At 39.4% G+C, this 21220-nt stretch overlaps 1 protein-coding gene across 1 annotated transcript in view; it reads right to left on the minus strand.

Annotated features, from left to right (window-relative positions):
- Positions 1 to 764: 764 nt before the first annotated feature.
- The window catches only part of LOC142335370 (uncharacterized), a 52757-nt gene continuing 32301 nt past the window's right edge, over positions 765 to 21220 (minus strand). The window contains exon 2 of the mRNA XM_075383835.1: positions 765 to 12386. Within this exon, the coding sequence (XP_075239950.1) occupies positions 2206 to 12386 (10181 nt within the window). The 3' untranslated portion in view covers positions 765 to 2205. The remainder of the gene's footprint in view (positions 12387 to 21220) is intronic.

Below are 21220 nucleotides of genomic sequence, written 5' to 3' on the forward strand. Positions count from 1 at the left end.
GTGAACAGATCCTAAAAAAAGACAGCGCCCCAATACAATTCAAATTCTTTGAATTGTAAAAAAAACCAAGAGCACCGCAATATAGCTCCGCTCAACTTACAGCTTCGCAGCTATAAAAAATAAACGTCAAAATGATACCATAGAAGCTATATTTCTGAAAACCGAATGTTGTACGTATCAAGGAAATTAAAATACTCAAACTAAAAAATTAAAAGCTGAAAACAGAATTGAAATGGGAGAGGTTTGTTTTCTTATGCTGACAGTGTAGTTTTTAATTCTTAAAAATTTTGTTAATTTTATAAATAACTTACTATTTTCAATTACTTAAAATATTTCTAATTGGACTTCAATTTGAGCTCGTTCTGAGCAAAAATTATCTGGCCAATCTTTTTTTTCAAATTTACTAGTCAGGAAGGATACAAGCTAATCAAAAATGACGCACCTAGAGATTTTAGAAAATTTATCTTTCACTCATGAAGGTTATTCAATTGAAAGATAAAATGTGGAGCTTTACGCACTTCAATATTTTTAGAAAACAAATGAACCACAAAAGATTCTGAGGCAAATCAATTACTCAGCTTTCAAAATGCCATCGTTCCTGCTAGCAATATCTTAATTCCACTCTTTGGCTTTTCTTAGTCACGCAATGTGTTGGAGCTTTCTGTGCCATGCACATTCTAAAGGAATACTTTTGCTTTGATGTAAATTACACCACTTCAATAAAATCTCGATTAAAACTGATCCTACTGATCAGGAAAAAAAAAGAAAATTAAAAGAATCTATTCTATGAATTCACCAATACATAAAATTTTCAACATGAGAGGAGTAATGTATTGTAATGTACTTTAATAATGTAATGCAATGTAATATTTACATACAGCTGAAAAGTGTCAAAAAAGGAAATTAGTTTTGATCATCTCAGGTCAAATTGACAATAGGTTGAATTTAAACGAGAGAAAAGAGAAGAAAAAGAGCAGTCGTTCAATTGAATCGCGTCTTTAGTCGAGAATTGCTCAGAAATTGAGGATAAGGAGAAGAGAATCAATACGTATACTTGTACATTATTAGTCCAGTATAAAGTACTACTAACAAATGGGTACGCCCATTACGGCGGACGCATCAGATAACACGGGGGGTGACTTCAAACTTTGTTAGTTTAGTTTTATATAATGACTCAAATAATCGACAGGCACGGACAAAAGGTGCCAAGTGAACTTGAATACTTCATTCATCAGCTTTTAAGCATCATCGTTAAACACTCGAGGACTACAATTTATAACGTTTATACACTTTTGATGTAAACTCGACTTGATAAAAAGCAGAACGCACTGATTTATTGATCAAAATAATCATAAATAAATTAATAAACAACAGCCTGATTGATAAAGGGGATATTTAATGAAAAACTGCTGGGTTTGTTTCACTGAAACCAAAACCACAAAGTCACAAAATAAATTAATCAAAATCAGCTGCAACGGGGGAAGGAAAGCATCGAATATGAATTAGAGCAAAAATAAGTGAAAATATAGAAATCTTTCTATAATATGTAGTAGTTTAAATTCAATTTTATTCCAACTTCGAGCACTACTGGGACAATAAGGTTGACGAAGCTGGAACTGTTCCTACAATTCATCAGCAAAACTTATCTGGTTGGTTATGATACACAAAACAGCAATTGAAAATCTAAAGAGCAAACAAATATAGTGAGTAATGGCTACTATTTGTAGCAAAACTAACAGAGTAAAAGAATTAGAGTATTTAGAATTTATATGCTTGACAAAAATCAGCGATGCTTAGTTGCAGTAATAACAAGATTAGAAATAAAAACTATCAAAAGATCATTTTGGGTTGATCAGTTTGAGTTTTAGCAGTTTTCCTGATTCGTGTATCGTCTCAAAATGAGGAGGAGCGAGATCCACAAAAATCCGAGTCTCGAAGCGGAGACAACTCTGATTTACGGTCGTTCAAGAACTGAACAAGACTGACTTAGCTGTGAGTTCCAGCTCAACTTCTGACCAGCATATTTGCTAATTGCAACTCAACGTCTAGAAGCGTCGAAGCTTTCACTGTGCTTCCTTGGAGGTAACTAAATTGTACACTTCATCTAATAATTACAGGATTTGATTGTATATAAACTATTGGCGGTTCAAAGTGATAACTATTTCGCCAGCCAGTTTCACTTCCGTAAATCACATTTCTTAGTTTTCAGTTCATCCACTTTCTGCAAATTGAGGATCCGCAGTTGCATGGTATCTTGTCATCGTTCTCGAAATCGATTTTGTAATCATATGTCAGCTCTTCGCCTTTCGTTATTCGTCTGATTGAGGTAATGATGATGCGTTTTTCTTTTTTGTCAACACCTCCGGCTTTGTCGAAAACCACCAGCTCCGCCTGACAGTTCGGGTCACAGGAATGGTTGATGAATCTGGCGGGTCCTCCGTGAATGGTCGCATCAATAACCCAATCATCGTCCAATCTGAACATGTATATTCCTCTGTTCATTCGATCGTACTGTTTCTCGCGAACCTCAGCCACCTCAGATCGAATAAGGAGTCCAATGTACTCTATGATCATAGTTCCCTTATCAACATCTCGAGACGAGTACATCCCAAGTCCTTGAATCCTAGACCGACTCAAGTGACAAAGGTTTCTCCACTCCTGTTTCATTCGTTTGTATTGCGAGCTCTTCGTGTGAACAAACTGTTTCGAGTAGGCAACGCCTTCCGTTTCAAAGTTGAAAGCCAATGATGGGATTGACGACCGCGGACCTTTAGGACCGCTGGTTAAAACATGAGGACGTTTGATGTAGCTCCTCAGCTTCGCTTCGCTTCTACAGCAGCCACTAGGATTGATTGCTAGCGGAAGGTGTACTAAAGACGACCTTCCGAACTTGAAGTTGTAATTCCGACATAGCTCTATACTCGGGAACGATTCGAGAATCTTGAGGATCTGAACATCGTTTAAGCCAAACATTTCTTCACCGGAACAAACTTCAGAGAATAATTTTAGAGAACTTGCGGAAGATAAACGCAGTTTGTTGACAAGTTCCATAATCATTTTCCACGGTTCTTTAGGAGTTATTCCTCTGAACAGCTCCATCTCATTTTTGCCCTCCCTTTTTCCACTTTCGTCACCTTTGGATTCCTTCAGCTGGTCTCTCATGTCCAATTCGGTTTCATGTAAGACCGATTTAGGACACGACACGGCAAAATGAGGTTTGCCATCCTGGTCTTGAATGGAACAGTTGTACTTGCACCGCTTATTCACATCGTCCAAACTCCAATAGAATCGGGATGTCTTGAAACCCACAGGATAGATCGCATTTGGCGTGTGGAAAGAATTCATCTGATGAGGGAAAAGTTGTCCAATATTAGTCAGCTCAGTACTTCCACATCTGAACGTGTATTTCCGATCTGTTTGTTCAACAACGCGAGCAATTATTTCATGTTCATCTCTGTGAATAAATACTCTGCGTAGCGCTTCGAAGTTTTCAAGTACAGTATCTGTTTTCGTTCTATATTTATGTTGAGGGCATAGAACCGTTTTGTCCACAAAAAACATACAGCCAACTAGCAATGCGCAGGGAAAATGATATTCCATAGGGCACTTGGTCTTGTGACAGGCAACTGTTGCTCCGTAATGACCACATCTGCTGCATTCCTGCTCTTGCCCTCTGACAAACGCAGCTTGAACATTTATGAGAGCACCATTTGTTGTTTCATACACCTCCTCAGACCAGAGAGCACAGTTCAGGTGCACCCATTGATCGCAATCGTAATTGAGCAGCCTGCCCGGGCCATTAGGTTTCCCGTCGCCAATTTGATGGCAGAATAGACACTTTCTTTCGTCCAGGGAGTGATCGCAAGTCAGACAAACATCAATTTCGTCAATCATCTTCACTATTTCATCTTTTAGAACTATGTTCTGCGGATGTGACGGCGTAGATGTTGTTGCTATTGCCAGAACCGTGGGTGTGCCTTGCTTAGAGGCAATATCACCGGCATCGTCTATCGCGTTCGTACTCGGTTGCTCTTCTAGCATTTGTGTTTCAACTACAGCAGAGGTTGAGGGTTGCTGAGATGTCGTTTGCATTGAGGTGTTGCTGGTACTAGTCAGCGGCTTTTTGAATCGTTTCCATCTAATATTTTCCCATCTCTTAGTTTTCAGCGCATTGCTTCCTGGCTCTCCTTCTAATTGTGGGCGCAACTTCATTTCCAGGTCTTTAAAATCCAGAAGAGAGAGCCCTTCGAAGTTTTTGCTACCTTTACCGTGTCGGTTTTGGCTTCGCTTCATCAGAATAGCGAGTTGAAAAAAGCAGTCATTAGAACAAAAAGGCAACTCTTCGGACTGTTGAGGTATTACTTCGTTAATACTTTTAACAATGAAGTTTTGAGTCAGAGGCGTCTTGCATGTTGTGCACACTTTACTTGCGAACGAGGCGCCAACATTGGGTGATCTCTTCGCTATTTTTGCATCCCGACCGTTGAAGTAGGCTGGATTCGGGGCTAAAACGTCCGAACCATTTAAATGCAGCTCCAGAACTCCGTCATTCCCAATTTGCAATCTGTTCTCCTTCGACAAGTTTTTCAGCGAATAGTCATCTAGAGGACCAACACACAGCATTTGTGCCAGTCTCTTTATCAAGTTCTGAATATCACTTATATGACCTGTAGTATTGCGCACAGCAAGAGAAATTTCCATAACGGACTGATTCTGTATGGCTTGCAGAGCTGCCGAGTCGGCTAGGAATCTTTTATGACTTAGCGACGACTCTTCTGTATTCTCTACTTCTGGTACAGTTTCTCCGGTTCCCGAGGTCTCAACCGATTCAACTTTGACTAGCGAGTTCTGAACAAACCAATCAGATTCGAGTTGGGGTGACATTGTTCCTGTTGGTCTCTTTGCTGCCGGGTCAATTTTAGCCAGAAAATCCAGCTCCGTTTTAACGCTTGCATCGTCGTCCAATTCCTCGGCCAAAGACGCCGATGTTATACCTGAGTCTGTTCGATATCTACTTTCATCACTGGAAGAGGATTGATCTTTCTCTAAAGTTGATTCCGTTTTCTTCTCATTTGTTGAGCTCTTCTGGCTAGGTGAAGATGGTCTGGAGTTTGCCGATGACGGGGAAGGTGATTCACTAGAAGGCAACGGTTCTTTGTTCAAAAATGCCGTGTAGTAGTCCTTGCGACCAGGAATTGAACCCTTTCCAAATTGGCCAGTCAACGACCCCGATTCTAGGGGTTCCCCACTCCATGGAATTTTGGGACTGATAAGGGTCCATTCTATTTTCAAATCAGGCTCCTGAGGTTTCATTTCTTGCATTTGCTTTATTGCAGATAGTAATGTATCTTGGGTTGCTAAATCTTCGCCAGAAGTCGTGGGGTCCAAAAAGGCTTCTGGGAACTGGTTCTGGTCTGAGTTGGAGAGCATTCTTTGATGATCTTGGGACAAGACACTCGAATGAGAGCTCTGGTCCTCCTGCTTCACTCTTCGACGCTTCGCGCTGGGCTCCAACATTGTCGATTGCAAATCTCCAGTGATGAAACTGTACTCTGTCTCAAAACAAGACTGGTTTGAGTTCTCATTGCTCGTCATAGAAGACGCATCGTGTGGTGGGCGTTGATTTGACTCATTCTTTGCAATCAGATTTACTAATTGCGAATTAGGTCCAGTGGTAGAAATGTCAACGCTATGAGACGCTCTTTTTAAACGAGGCGAGCTTTGAGGGTTGTTGTTGGTCAATGAGGAAGGGGTTTTACCCGATTGGTAGATACTCGTTGAGCTGGGGTGCTGCGGAGGTCCCATTACACTGCTGCTTTGCATTCTTTGGACTGTTTCATTTTGCAGTACTTCATTTGCTGATTCAGTGGCATTTCTTATCTTTTTCTTGATACTGTCAACTTCTTTTGCTTTCGCAGATATGTCGCTGCTGAACTTATCAAGCGCTTTTCGCTCACTCTCCATTAAATCGCCGCCACTTTTCTTCAAAGTCCGCTGTTTAGAAGTTAGTGACTTTCTCGACCGCCTCAGTGTCTCTAGCTCACTTTCAGCTTTCTTCAATTTGCTGGTCAAAATGTCGTCCTGAAACGCTTCAGATGTAACCGACGGTTGGCTCATCTGTCGAGAAAATAGGGACATTGCCATTGGATCTGACGTCTGAATTGGCGATTGCAAAGATGGATCTAAGACCATAGTTCCGGTCGCTTGGCCGTACCTTGCAGGGTTCTCTATTTTTTGCCCAATTTGCGTGGGGGAATATAGCTGCATGTTGGCTGCGTACCTGTGCTGACTCATGTGCGCTCCTTGGATAACAGTTGGACTATACATATGTACCATAGGGGGTTGACCTAAAGGGCTCACTTGAGCTGGGAAAACAGGCATTGGCGGGTTCGTTCGATTGGAAACTGCCATACGCTGTAGCATCTCACTATGTGGGAACGCGGGTGATAACTCAGACTTAACAGACGACTTCGACCCAACATTAGCAGTAGTCGATTGGCTACTTGGACTATGCATGGTCACGGCAGTAGTGGCATTTTGATTCCATTTCAATTCGTTTCTTTCTTGCTCCAGTAAGTCTTCAATCAACAGAGGTTGCTCAGAAACCAACTTTGACTTGTTGATAAGATCTTTGTCACTTTGTGACGTACTCCGAGAGCTTGAGAACCCTGAAGGCATTTGCTGATCCTCGCGAGCCATCTTCGCACTGTTTCTTGCGGCCACGTCATGACTGGCATTCGCACCGCTTCGAGAACCAGTACTACTGACTCCACCAATCGAATTGTTTATCGTGCTGCTATTACTTTCTTGTGCTTGGTAGTTGGCGCTGAGCTGATCAACAACGTCGGCCACTGCCAAAGCTGCAGCTTGGTTAAGGGTTCTCCCCTCCATCATCAAGGGAGCCGTCGATCCAGGCGGTCTGTCTTTCACTGCTTCTCGAAAACTCGCTTCCAGTTGATCAAAATCCAACGATTCTTTGCTAGAGGAGGCAACGATGGGTTCTAAGGAAATATCGACTAAATCGTCGCAAACTGAGCTGGTGGAAGGAATATTTGCAAAATCCTGTCTACTGGAGGAGCGTCCAGGCGTCGCCGATTGAGATCTTGATGATGCTGAGTTGTCTTCGTCGGCATAGCGATCAAAACCCATTTCATTTTGCACACTCGGTGGTTGATAGAAGTCAAACTCGAAAGTTTCGGGTTCGCTCAAAATTGGAACCGCTGTTTTAGGTTTTTGTTGCACTGGAGCATCCATGGATGTAGTATTCATCATTTGCTTGTCATTGGGTGATGCCATCGCATGGGAATGAGGCCCCGCGGAGGAGGAAGATGGAGACCTTAAAGGTCCTGTGGGCATAGGGACACCTGAGTTTGACCTCTGATAAGGAACAGCGGGAGCCGCTGAGGGCGATCCGTAATGCTGGGGTTGCATTCTCATTGCTTGTGGTGGACCTGTAGGGAACATTTCTGCATAATGAGGAGAGCCAGACACGTTTCGAGCCGACATTGGCCAGTGTTGCACAGGGTGAACGTATTGCGCATGACCCATTGGAGGTCCCTGGCCTCTGTAATGAGCAAACATAGGCTGTCTGACAACATATGTTTTACCAGCAGCCCCAGGGTAATGCATGGGTGTTGGACCCCACTGGGCAGCCGCCGCTCCCGGGCCCATCATCTCAGGACTTGTCCACCTAGTGTATGCACGTCCTTGGTAATAGTACGGACCTCCCGCAGTCCCAGGTTGCATGACGTATCCTGCGGCACCGTGAGGACCTGGATAGAACTGAGTGTTGTGAACTGCTGTGGGTCGCATCTGGCGAATGGCCATAGGCGGAGGATGTCTGTACATAGCAGCATGAGGGGATATAGCAGACGGGTTATTTGAAGTAGCTTGTGCCTGTGCCGGGGATACACTCGAAGACGCGTCCGAAGGGGGTCCGCTGTGATTGTTAGTCGAGCTACCTCCTGAAGGGTTAACTTTACACGCCTCGTTAAAGCTCAGCTGTCGTTGTGACGGTGGAGGCATCTGGGGCGATTGCACGAAAGGGGAGTTCTTTGGCATGCTCCCCTGGCTGAGGGCAGGTGAGTGTTGCTGACTGAATGAGCCTCCGCTCACATCGCCCATTGGTGAGTTGTTGAATTGCTCCGAGCAGGACGAAGGCACTGATTGGCGATGCTTGCCCGATTCACTGTCCGAAAGATTCTGGCCATCAGCAGAAACGCTCTGGGGTTGCTGCAGTCCGGAACGTTGTGAAGATGTTCCTCGTTCATCTACCAAGCTTCCAGGGTTGCTCACTTTCCCGGGTGAGTAAATCTGTTGCTTTGAGGGAGTGAAGTTTTGAATGGGTCTTTCAGCATCTGACAACTGTGAAGCATTTGAAGGCGGGAAAGTTGACAGACTTCCGGTTTGTTGAATGTGCTGCTCGATAAACTGCTGCTGATGTGCGAGTTGCTGGACCATTTCAACGTGCTGCAGTGGTTGATCCATAGAACTCGGGCCTGGCCCAGGGTTGGAGCTTGTTTTAGTTGTCATGGCTATCTTGCCCTCTTTACTGGCTGGGCTGCTCTTCTTCTTCTTATTTGACCTTTGCATTGCTCTGTTGTCTTTGGCCATTTGGGCTATCGTGGTTTTATCAGTCTGTGACGCTTTCCTCCATAGCTTGTGGATTTGCTTCATTCGAGCATTTGTATCGGGGTAATCCTCCTTCAAATTCGGGTGTCTCTTAATGGAGTACAGAACTGCAGCGATCCTTGCATTTTCTCCCAGATGTTCATCAGCTTCGTAACGTTTGTAGTTTTTACTTTCTTCTGATTCTCGAGTTTCACTTGAACCACTTTCACTGGGAGCCACACTTTTTGGACCGTTGGTCACTGCAGCTGCCACTGGGCTCGGTACAACTTTCACGGGCGGCGTCGGCGTCGAATTCCAATCACTGACTGCAAAAGTGTTTGTTTGCAGTCTCGGAGGTGGTGGCGGCGGTGGTGGAGGATTTGCTGAATGGTTCATCATGCTGGTCTGCTGATATGGTTGCATACTATTGGATCCCATGGTGACTGACGGTGGTTTCGTAGGCGGTGGTGGAGGTGCATTTTGGTTCTGCTGCTGTTGTGTAGATTGCTGCATCATAGGCGTTTCAGAGGGTCTCTCACTGTCGAGATCGCCCATAGCCAGAATGTCATCAACGTCCTGAGAATCAATTTGTGGAAGACTGTCAACGTTCAGATACCCTGTTGGTCCTCCACAGTTTAGCAGTCCATCGACATCAATTAAACTTGGGGCTGTGTTATGATTTTGAACATGGTGCGGGTACACACCAAATTGAGCAGAATCCGCAGGCCTCGGGTGAATTTCTATAGTGTCAATGCTATTCTGAGAGTGCGCAGAGTCCATATGGTGCACGGGAGGCGCTACCGAGTGCTGATTGCCGTTTGCGTGAGTGAGAACTGCGGAATCATTTGTGGGTAAACAGTTAACGTTGTTATTGGGTATCGCAAGCACCTGTTGTTGATGGGACTGGGGAGGTGCTGCCAGGGTTTTGCTAGTTACTGAAGGCACTGGAAGAGTTGAACAGGCGTTATTACTTTCCCCGCTCAGCTCAGCTCTCAATTTGACTGCTTCTTCAACCGCTGATGAGTCTGTGTGCGGTGTGAAAACATTCTGCCCAGCCGGATCAATCGCACTGCTTCGGTCATTCATCAAGGGCTGTTGATTAGAGGTCGGCATTCCTGAATTTTGCGGAATAACATCTTCAGCTAACGCGCTAAATTGATCGTGATCATTGCTCAAGAAAATATCATAGAGAAAATCGTCAACAGGTAAATTTAATTCATCTTCATTCAGCAAAAGGTCGTCATTTGCAGATTTGTCTAGTTTCTTGTCATCTAACACAGTTGAATAGCCCTCATTTGCACAATTTGTAGCCTTCTCATCTTTCACAGCCATTTCAAGCAGTGATTTCCCAAAGAACGTTTCTTGCGCTACTGATGAAGCTTGTATGTCTGTCTCGCAAGTAGATACTAACGACTCGTATGTTAAAGGCTCCGCGATTCGACCATCGTATGAACTCTTTGATTTCATCAACTTTCCCTGTTTTCCGGGCTTTGACAGAAGTTTGCCCATATTAGATTTGATTTTGGGTCGTCTTTTAGAATCATTTTGAGGTGGAATTTCTGAATCAGATAGAAACTCATCGTCAGAGTAATCGTAGCTATAGTCAGGTTTATCGGTTAGAGATCGCTGGCTTTTATTCCGTGGAGGTCTTGAATTCCCAATACCAGTTGCAGCTCGCGTTGAGTGGCGCCTTTTGAACTGATTTATAACAAAATTGTTGATTGATTTGATATGCTGTGCGCCTGATTCTGAGAGTTGAACTCCGTCCCAAATCTGTTCCCTCTCAGAACCATCCCCACCTCCTGATCCGAATGACTTTAGCTTGGGTCGACATAAAATGCACTGGTAACTCTTCGAAACTGTCCATTCCAGCTCTGACTCTGAATTCATATTATCACACCGAGCATGTAGCCACCTTTGGCAAGTTGCGCAACATGCTAACAGATCCTCATCCATGTAACCTTGACTACAAACTGGACAAGTAGCCAACGAATGACAAGGTCCACATTCGGTATAATTGCTTAACCAATTACAATTAGTTCCAGGCGTGTTGGCTGAGCACTTTGTGCAATGCACACACCACTTGCACTTCCAACCCCCGATCGGAACCGTGTCTAGAGGTGGTTCCAAACAGTATGTGTGGTAGCTGATGTCACAATCGTCACATAGCAGCAATCTCGCTTCATCATTTGCGTTTCCACAGCTGTTGCAAACAGTGCAATCAAGACACCGCCATCCAGATTCAATTACTTTCTTCAGACCTTCTTTTGACATGTTCAAGTTGGTGCAGTATAAATGGTATGCTTGACCACATTGAGCGCAGGCAATCATTTTTCCCTCGGCATTTTTACCGAAGCTTCCGCAGCTATAACAGACGTCCTGGTCGGACACAAATTTGTCATTGGTGCTGTAAATGACGACATTGTAATAATTCGTAGCATCATCTTCATCATCCTTTATAATGTCACCATCGGGCAAGCCAAGGGCTGTAATGCTGTTACTGCGACCCAATGATCTCTTAGACACACCAGATCCATTGCCCTTCTTTTTGGGTCGGCTTTTCTCAACAGGGTATCCAGGTTTTGAAGACTTCTTTTTACCGGCATGAATAATTGGAGGAAGATAGGAATTATGTAAGGGTTTCACAGCTATCGAGGGACTGAAGTCTTCACGAGGTTCTGGCTTCCCGCTAAAGGTTCCATTGCTGTCATCTGACTTGATAGATATCTCAGTAGGGGTAGATAATCCACTGCTGTTATCGTCGCTATTATTGGATTGTGCGCATTCGACATCAATACTTGAGCTCGAATTGTTTTTGATAAGTTCTCTCTGCTCTTCTGTGAGAATGACGTCAACTAAACTAACTTCATTTCTGCAGTACGGACATAGGTAGTTGTTTCTACAATTCTGCATTAAGGAATCGGCGTTTGTCTCACACTCGCCGTGCACTGCCCTTAAGCAGGATGTGCAACTCAACATTGCAACTTCTACATAACTCTCATGCGCTCTGCAGCAAACGGGGCAGAATTCACCTTTGTTTCTTTGGTTAAAACACTGGTCGCATAGTGTATAATTTAGGTGCCATTTGCTGGTAGGTGATGGTCCCGGAACAGTTGCCCCGCAATCATCGCAAAGTCGACAATTTGAACACTTCCAACTCTGCTTAGGCAGGGTCGACAACATAGGTCGCAGACAGTATGTGTGGAACCCTTTGTCACACGAGTCACACACCAGCATTTTACTTCCATTGGTGGACATACCACACGTCTGGCACTGTTTGCAGTCAGGACACTGCCAGCCGGCTCTGAGCTCTGGGGAGGGGTTGATTGATGTCTGAAGACACTTGGAATGATAGTGGTTCCCACAAATTGTGCAGAACATTTGGTCTTGACAGTCACCCATGCTCTTGCACACGGCGCACAGGACCTCCGAGGGTTTGGCGTGGGCTAAGTGGTCAACACAAAGCAAAGACATATCACTGTCACTCAGTATCTGCAGGGTTCCAGCCGCTGCCGCACACGGGTAGTGATAGTATTTCATGCACTTGGGAACTCTGCAGCCGATTGACGCTCCGAACCGGTTGCAGAAATCACATTTTTGCTTCGATCCATTATGTACAGCTTTATCAACATTGAGAAATTCGAGGTTGTTGTCTTGTAGGACTCCGTCGGACCAAGCCGCGCAGCAGTGGTGAACAACTAAGCAGCCTTGGTCGTCTAATAGGTCTTCTAATTTGGGGGTCTCAGGAAAGCCTATAATAGCTAGCTCTCCTTTGCCTGAAACAGTGAAATCAAACGTCAACTATTTATGTATCTTAATCAATGATCCTCAAAAAGACCAACTTGTTGTTAGTTAACAGGTCGCATTTTTAAGCGATAAGAGTTGCAACACAACGCAGCTCCAAGATAAAAAGTTTCCGTGCATTAGATGAACCATTGCTAAGCTGTTTTTTAAATTGGACTTGTCCCCGATTACCCAGTACACTTAAAACAGCAAAATTTGACCACAAAAAAATGACTGATACAAAGCAAAGAAAAACAGGAAGACTCGCATGATTGAGCATGGCATAAAATATTCCCATAATCCCATTTGAAAGCATACAATGCATCATCATATTCGCATATTTCAAATGATATTTCAGAAACGTTTACTTAAGCAATAAATTTTGTTTTAGCAAGCTTCTGCGAAAATGGAAACTGTTTTAGAGCTTAATTTTTTTAATGACAGAAAAGAAAACAGTGGACTTTTAAGAGCAAAAATGCCTCGGTAACCTTTTATTACGAATGAATTCATTACTTGAGACTAATTGTCGAAAATTGTTAACAAACGAGTGTGGCTATAATACCTACAAAAACAATTAAGTCAAAACATTTTTTGTCTTTGCCGGTTTTCATTTTGCTTCATGAGTTCATTCGGTCCCTGATTATAACTTTTAACAGACGACGAGAATCTTAATAACTTGTTTTCTCTTTTTTGACACCAAGTTCAAAGTTAACCGTATTTAATAATAAGTGCTCATCACAAAAAAATTATTCATTAAGGCTGTATAGATTTAAGTCAGCGCAAAAAATGTTCAAATTTTTGCCAACTGTTTAATTGAATTTTAAACAGAACGACAAACGAAAACAGAAATGCAGAAGTCAAAATTCTTTCACGCAGAATGTGCGAAAAGCAGAAGTAGGTTGACTGTTGAATAGGAGTTGACTGTATTGTCAAAATCATATGCCTGACTGCGTGCTTGATTTGATTACAACAGAACATTTTATAGCAAAAGAATCAATACAATATATTTAGGATTTAAAACATGGCTGGAAGATTGCCAGAAAATAGCCGCAATAGCTTCGTAGATCTGCAGTCTCAAAAAAAAAACAGTAAAAAAGACAGACCAAAAAATTCGTCTTTTCATTGAAGGCTGATAAGTTCTATTTTGATTACAAATCTGTATAAGTTTTTGCTGCCTCTATTAGCTGCTCTCTAATAAACTTCAGCTAGTGATACACACCCATTTGACCTTATCTCTTTGAATTAAGTCAATTTCAAAGTTAGGAAGTCATTTTTGAGAGTGAGGTAAGTCAAGTGTGGCCAAATATTTAATCACGCGAATGAACAAAAAACTCGCTCCACTAAGAGCAAAAAATGACGTCACGCACGAATTCAGATGAAATTGCATGAACGAAGGAACAAAAAGCAGATTTGAAGTGGTTGTGACGTCATATGGTCGTAACAAAAATCACGACGACGAAATAAAAAAACATAGCAGGACAAGTCCTGACGCATAATTCAAAGAATTTTCATTGACTAGACCAACAATTAGACCAAGAACAGACTGAGTGAATTGGGAAAGCCATTTCTAAAGAAAATCAGTTAAAAATAAAAAAAAAAAAGGAAATCAATGTCAAACTGCCGCATGTGATTAAAAAACCTAAAGCGAGAATAGAAATTTAGTTCAAACAAAAAAAATAGGCCAAGAATGAACTATTAATGGATTGGGAAAACCCCTTAGAAAAAAATCCGATCCAAAAAATCGAAAAAACAGTAAAAATCAGAGTGAAATTGCCGCATGTGAACAAAAAACCACTAGCGAGAAAGTGAATTTTTGTTCAAACACCGTTTTCTCACACTACTTCAAATTAAGAGCGAAAAAAATTCACGCCACAAAACTACTCACTTTTTCGCTCAATTTCCTATTTCGGCGTGACCAAAATCACTGCTCAAATTTGACTTCAAAAATCATGAAAATGTGTGAACAGATATTAAAAAAAACATAGCCGGAAGAATTCCGGAAACGACTCGAAGCGGAAATCAACTTAAAGGCCATTCAACTACTCATCAGACAAAACTTGCCTCGACTAATTTAGGATTGTCTTGAAACAAAACAATAACAAAAAAGTAAAAAAAAATCAAATCTTCTAAAATATGATAAAAAATCAGATCAAAATTATTCATCAATCGAGACCCCGAAACAACTATCTATGTCAAAATTACTTCATCAACACAACTAGTGCCTCCTAAAACCACTTATGACAAGTTTTAAAAATACTTGATGCCAAATCAAGAAAAAAATAAGCTCTTACAAACAACTTTGACTAAAAAATATTATTACTTTAATATTACAATAAATTTTTTAATATTACAAAAGCACATAAATCAAAAATAAAATTCGTTTCAGCCAAGAGGGTATCCAAATGATCGCAAAACAATAGGCATGTCATAATAGGCTAAGAAATTTATCTAAAGAACGGGAAAAAAACGAAAAACTGCAAAAAAATTAAGAAAAATAGTTCCAATTTTTGCTATTTTTCGTCATATTTCTCAACAAAAAAAGGCTTCATATTCATATCCACAAAACTGCAACTATTTCTTAACTAAAAATTGCTCAAGTAATAGAGGTCTTTTCAATACCCATTCAAGGCAGTAAAACAAAACAAAATTCAAAAAATCGCAAAAACTAGCCCAAAAATCAGTAAAATACATGAAAAACCTCCATTTAGCATGAAATTCATATAAATTTCCAGAAACCTTCACACCACTACCAATACTAGCCTAAAATTAAAAAAAAATCATAGCCAAGTCTCTTAACCAAAAAAAGGAAAACCGCTGTAAAATGTCGCACGTGAACAAAAAATTTCACTCGCTTACAGATTTTTTTTTCACACCTCAATTTCTCGCTCTCAGAAAACAGCAATATGAACAAAAACCACTCTCTTTTCGCTCCACTCTTCATTTTGTTCAGCAACAAAATCGCTCCAAAATTTTTCACGTGGTTCATTTCCCGCTTCAAAATTCACTCCAATAAAATTGATTAAAAAAAACATAGCCGAAAGAATTCCGGAAACGACTCGAAGGAGAAAATTGCCCCTACTTAAAACCAAACAACTAAAACAACTAGAACCCTGAAACTCCACAAATGCCATAAAAATTCAAGGAAGAATAGAAACGGCATTCAAAAACAAACTGAACAAAAAAAACTAGGAAAACTTAATGAGTTTTTTATTAATAGTACCAGGAAACATAAAGCCAAATAAAGTTCTTTTGCAATTAGAGCATAGAAAAGCTCGAAAAAAATGGCAAGACACAATTGGCATAATAAGAAAATTGTCTAAGATTGAACGAAAAACTGCAAAAAAATAAGAAAAAAGGTTTAAAATTTCTCAATTTTTCTGTCAATTTTCTTCAGAAAAAATGATTTATACCAAAAAAACTTTAGTCAATTGGTATCTGAAAGTTCTCTAATTATCAAAACAAGCCTAAAAATAATAAATTATCATAATCAAACCTCATAACCATCAAAAGTGGCAAAAAAACTGCTTTAAAAAGCCGCACGTGAACAAAGAAATTTCGCTCGCTTAGAGAAAATTTTTTCACACATCAATTTCTTGCTCTCTCAAAAATAGCGGAATGAACGAAAACCGCTCTCTTTTCGCTCCGCTCTTCGCTTTTGTTCAGCACCAAAATCACTCCATTTTTTTCCACGCGTTTCATTTCCCGCTTCAAAAATCACTCCAATAAAATTGATTAAAAAAAAGGACTTCTCCAATACTCCTCTTCGAGTCGTAAAAAGACAGCGCCCCAATACAATTCAAATTCTTTGAATTGTAAAAAACCAAGAGAAGGCCAATAATAGCCCAAGCTATCGCTGTGCGGCTGTTAAACAGAAAAAACTTCTTACTTAAAACTCTAGTGAGGCCGAAGTCTTATTAATCAGAATTCTTCTTCTAAGAAAGCTGTCCACATGCTTTTGAAATAAGTAACATCAAAAAACAATGAATAACGACATGAACTGAGGGCAAAATAGCAAATTTAAAGAGAATTTTGAAATTTCGTGGCGTCAACTTATTATAAACACAGGTACATTTTGAAATTTGTCAGAGGAACAATTTTGAAAAGAAAACTTTGAAGAAGTAAAAACAATGATTCGTCTAAATAACTTGACGACAGTTGAAAACATCTTAAGTATTCGGAGCTAAAACCAAAACTTTCCAGCAGCTCAGAGAAAAGACGTATCGAAGTCCTCAAACTATGATTGGCTCGTATTTCAACGCTAAACGTTTGAGATTCTGTGCTCTCCACAGTACGTCTTGCCCGCAAACGCTAGGAAGTTTGGTCTGTGAAATTTAAAATGTTTTGTGAAAAACATTGCTTTGCGGGCTTTATATTAAATCATAAGCGAACCCAAACAAAGCACGAAAAAAGAGCGGATGTAAACTTGCCCGGAATTCAGTTAAGGATCCTCTCACCAGAGCTTATTTCTGTGCACTGAGACAATTGCTTTCGTATTCTTTGTCTTAATTATTTCGACTGTGACTCAAGCTTACAGCCCGACAAACAAGTAGTCCGATTGCCTGTCAGTTTTTTGGTGCGCAGTCTAGTTAAAGACATTACATTCTAAATCGATGGAAAAAATTTAGCCTATCGCAGTAACGCTAAAACGTTGAAAAAGCAGATTAACGGAAACAGATCTGTTTGACAGAACACAAATAAGCGAAACTTAGAAGACAAAGATCTCTGCCGGTGTCAAACTGATTGGGGGAATGAATATTAGGAAACTCCCTAGGAAAGTAAAAAATTAAACGCCAATAAATACGGTTACGAAGTAACTCAACAAGACTTCCGAAAAAGAAGTCAAACAGCTAAATACAAAACTATAACAAGGAGGCTCGGTAATCCGCGTTTGCACAAAGTTCCGACCCCGCTCATCCACATGAGAACAGACAGAAAACCCCTAAAATTCAAGTATTTTTCAACAAATTTGTCTATGAAAAATTTTGCCTCCAACGCAAATACTTCAGTATATGTAAAGAGTAAAAAATGCCGCATTAGATTGATGAGATCTGCGATTATTAAGAAAGCCAGGCAAGGCGAACAAAAAAATCAAACAACAACAACAAACAATAATTACATCCAAAACTTTATGTCCATTTAAAAAAAAACTTAATAAAAAAGTCAAGATAATGTCAAATATAACTGAAACTGAGATAAATAACTTGTACTTTACTAGAAAAGATATTGGACCGGTCCATAATAAGGCTCGGTTGCAATTAGACAAAAACTAGAAACGGAACACCAGTAGTGTGTTATGTGAACTGTCAATATTGTCACAGCGTGAAAAACTGAAAAACGATACCAAAGTGCAAAATGCCTGAAAGTAAAAAAAATGGTAGTTTCAAGGCCAGAAAATCAAAACTTAACGCATAAAATTTGAATTGTTCTGTTCTTTAACTAACACGAACTAACCAAGATCGATTTTTTTTTAAAAGACCGACTGATTGCAATCCGAATTATTTTTGGATTGTATCAGTCCAAGATTGAACCAAAACTCACCATGCTATTACTTTTCGTCCACTATGAACACTTAATTTTTAGGAATGTTTTAGATAAAGACAATTTGTTAGTAAAAAAATCAAAAATAAATGCTGCGTTTTCGATAATTATGGAGATAAGCTAGCAAAAAGCGGCCAAACGTAAAATCCAGAGCACTCTCATTGGAAATGGAAGTAGGACTAGCCCCCTTGGAGTTTATAAAGATTGTGTTAGTGCTTTTTGGGTGTGTACTTCCGGCAAATTTAATCAAAGTGGACCAAAGAAGCTACAATTTTTGATGAAAAAGGCTGAATTTTGAAATACTTATCCAAAACTTTAGCCACAAAAACAAATTAGTCATTAAGGCTTTTTGTCTTTGAAAATCAAATCAACAACACTATTGTGAACAATTTTAACAAAATTGACTAAATTTTTGATAAAAACTTCCGGAAAATAAGAATAAAAATAACGCAAATCATCTCAATATTCACAAAAATTTAAACCTCGATAAATCGCTCTAGAAAACGAAATTCAAAAAATCTTTTTTAATTCCATATTCTGCACTGGATGTGCTTTTTAATGATACCACTCACAACTCTTTTTTAATGATACCAATAAATCGATCGGCCAAAATTGTCTGAACAAAAAAAAACCAGTTGAGTATATAGTTCCTCCCCCCTCAAGAGGAGCCGAAACAATTACAAAAGCTCAACAGAAAAAAAAATTAGCAATAATCAGAGAGAGTGCCATTTTATTTTTTGAAAATTAACTTAAGACGAATTAACACGTGTCAAGAGCTTGCCTAAAAAAATCCCAAAAATTTCAAAACAATGAAGTATCCAAAATTTAGACCACTAGCAAGAGCATTGAAACATATAAGTTAAAGAGATATTAACCGTCATCAAAAGTAACATCAGAGATTTTTGAACTAGCGGGATTTGGAACAAAATCTATTAAACAAAAACAACAGCAGGGAACATGGAAAAAAACATTTTTTGAAAACATTTGCACAACAAAGTTTGTCAAAACTAAAAATAAGAGACAGAAGAGACTGCTGATATGATTCAACCCGTTATCTTTAAAAGATAGAAGAGCTGTAATTAATGAGACGAAGGAACAATAGAACTGAGAACAAAATATCCGGAAACAAATCCGAAATTATATTAAGTTCGTTTGGTAAACATTTCGTTAGTAATTAGAAGCTTCGACTATTAAATGAAAACTTCTTATAAAAGTGGCTTTGCTTCATTATCGAAGCATACAGTCTGTTATTATTTAAACCGAGGGTATTCACAAACGGGACGATACAGATGGGAAGTATTAAAGATGTCTAAAAGATATTGCGTCAAAGTCAAATAAATTATTGGGATCTCAATGAATGATTCTCGCAATTGCGATTAGAAACCTATGAATTTTATTGATTACTTTTTCGTAGCAGTCGTTAAAAATGAGACTTTGAAAACAAAATAGTAGTCAATTTACCGCACATGACCAAATATAGCACTACTTTACCGCGAACAATAATACGCTATTAATAATAGAAATCAACAGTGAATTGACTTCGAAAAACAACAAGCGCTGTTAGCAGATCAATAAAAAAACGAAGTTTAGATTCAAAATCGAAAAATTTTAAATATTAACCAACTGAGTAGATGACACTGCTTATGGTTACTCGTATTGATTGATTTTTTTTACAGTTCATCAACAGAAATCCATGTTGGAACAGTAAAGAATCTCAAATTTTGCTTTTCTCTTTTCATTAAACGATATGCAAAGGAACAGAAACATGGGTAAAAAATTCTGATCTGTTTGGCTAAAAAAGTGAGCACAATTGATCTCACAATTTTTTCTAAACTTTTAATTTCTTAATACTGACATCGTTAGATAGATCAAATATTTGCCGTTCGGAAGTTCACATCATAAGTCACATCAAAGTCATAAGTTATCTGGATTTATCAGAAAGTGATCAAACAAAAATTTCGCATAAATTGACTTGAAAAGATCTCAAAATGCGTTTTTTCCGTTATTTTTGATGCACTTGGATCCTTGACAGATAAATCTCTAGGATGGTGACATAATTATTGTGTGATGTCATCAAAAAGACCGAACTTTACATAAAACATACCCGGCAGATTGCTGGAAAATAGCCGCCGTTGATTCCAATAAGCATGATTGGGATTGAAAGAATAGAAGATATTTAAAAAAAAAAGATTTTTGTACAAAAACATTTTTTAAGTCCGATTTATTTTGATGGCATTTCGTAGTTGAACATAACGTACTTCTGTTTCTTAGAGAGAGGGTACATGGGCTACTATCAAAATCAATAAGCATTAGAGCTGGTAACTAAGACTAATAGGAACGACGTTCAAATAGCGGGTATCTAAAATTGGGCTTTATGGGTTTATCCCGTTTCTACTTCTGACTTCAATTTTTTATACTGACTCTGTTCATTTTGAATTGCTTTGCTGAGCAACTGATGTTCAAATTCACTTTAAGCAGAATGAGAGAAGAGAGAAACTAGCCTAGAGAAGTCAAAAAGATTTCATGCAAAATGTTGAAAAAGCGGCAAAGTGAGATAAAGCGAAACATTTTTTTATTCGACGAAGTAAAAAAAACATAGCAGGACAAGTCCTGACGTACAATTCAAAGAATTTTCAATGACTAAACAGAAAAACTAGAACTAGAATGGACTATGAGTGAATTGAGAAAACCATTTTAAAAAAATCAGATCAAAAAATAAGAAAAAAAAATACAAAAAAAACAATGTCAAAATGCCGCATGTGAACAAAAAAACCACTAGCGAGAAATGAAAATTTAATTCAAACAAAAAACTAGGCCTATAATGAACTGTGAATGGATTGGGAAAACCATTTAGAAAAAAAATCCGATCCAAAAAATCGAAAAAACAGAAAAAATCAGAGTGAAATTGCCGCATGTGAACAAAAAACCACAACCGAGAAACCGAATTTTTGTTCAAACACCATTTTCGCATTCTACATTAAAAATAGAGCGAAAACATTCACGCCGCAAAACTACTCGCTTTTTCGCTCCTTTTCCTGTTTCGGCGTGACCAAAATCACTACTCCAATTTGACATCAAAAATCATGAAAATGTGTGAACAGATCTTAAAAAATAACATAGCCGGAAGAATTCCGGAAACGACTCGAAGTGAAAATCTATTTAACAACCATCCAACTACTCATCAAAAAAAATATCTCCACTAATTTATGATTTTTTCGAAACCAAGCCATAAAACAAAAAAGTAAAAACAAAAAAATCAAATCTGTTAAAAAATGATAAAAAATGTAAT

The sequence above is a fragment of the Convolutriloba macropyga genome, chromosome 1, assembly GCF_964194025.1.
Source record: "Convolutriloba macropyga chromosome 1, txConMacr16.3, whole genome shotgun sequence".
NCBI lineage: Eukaryota > Metazoa > Xenacoelomorpha > Acoela > Convolutidae > Convolutriloba > Convolutriloba macropyga.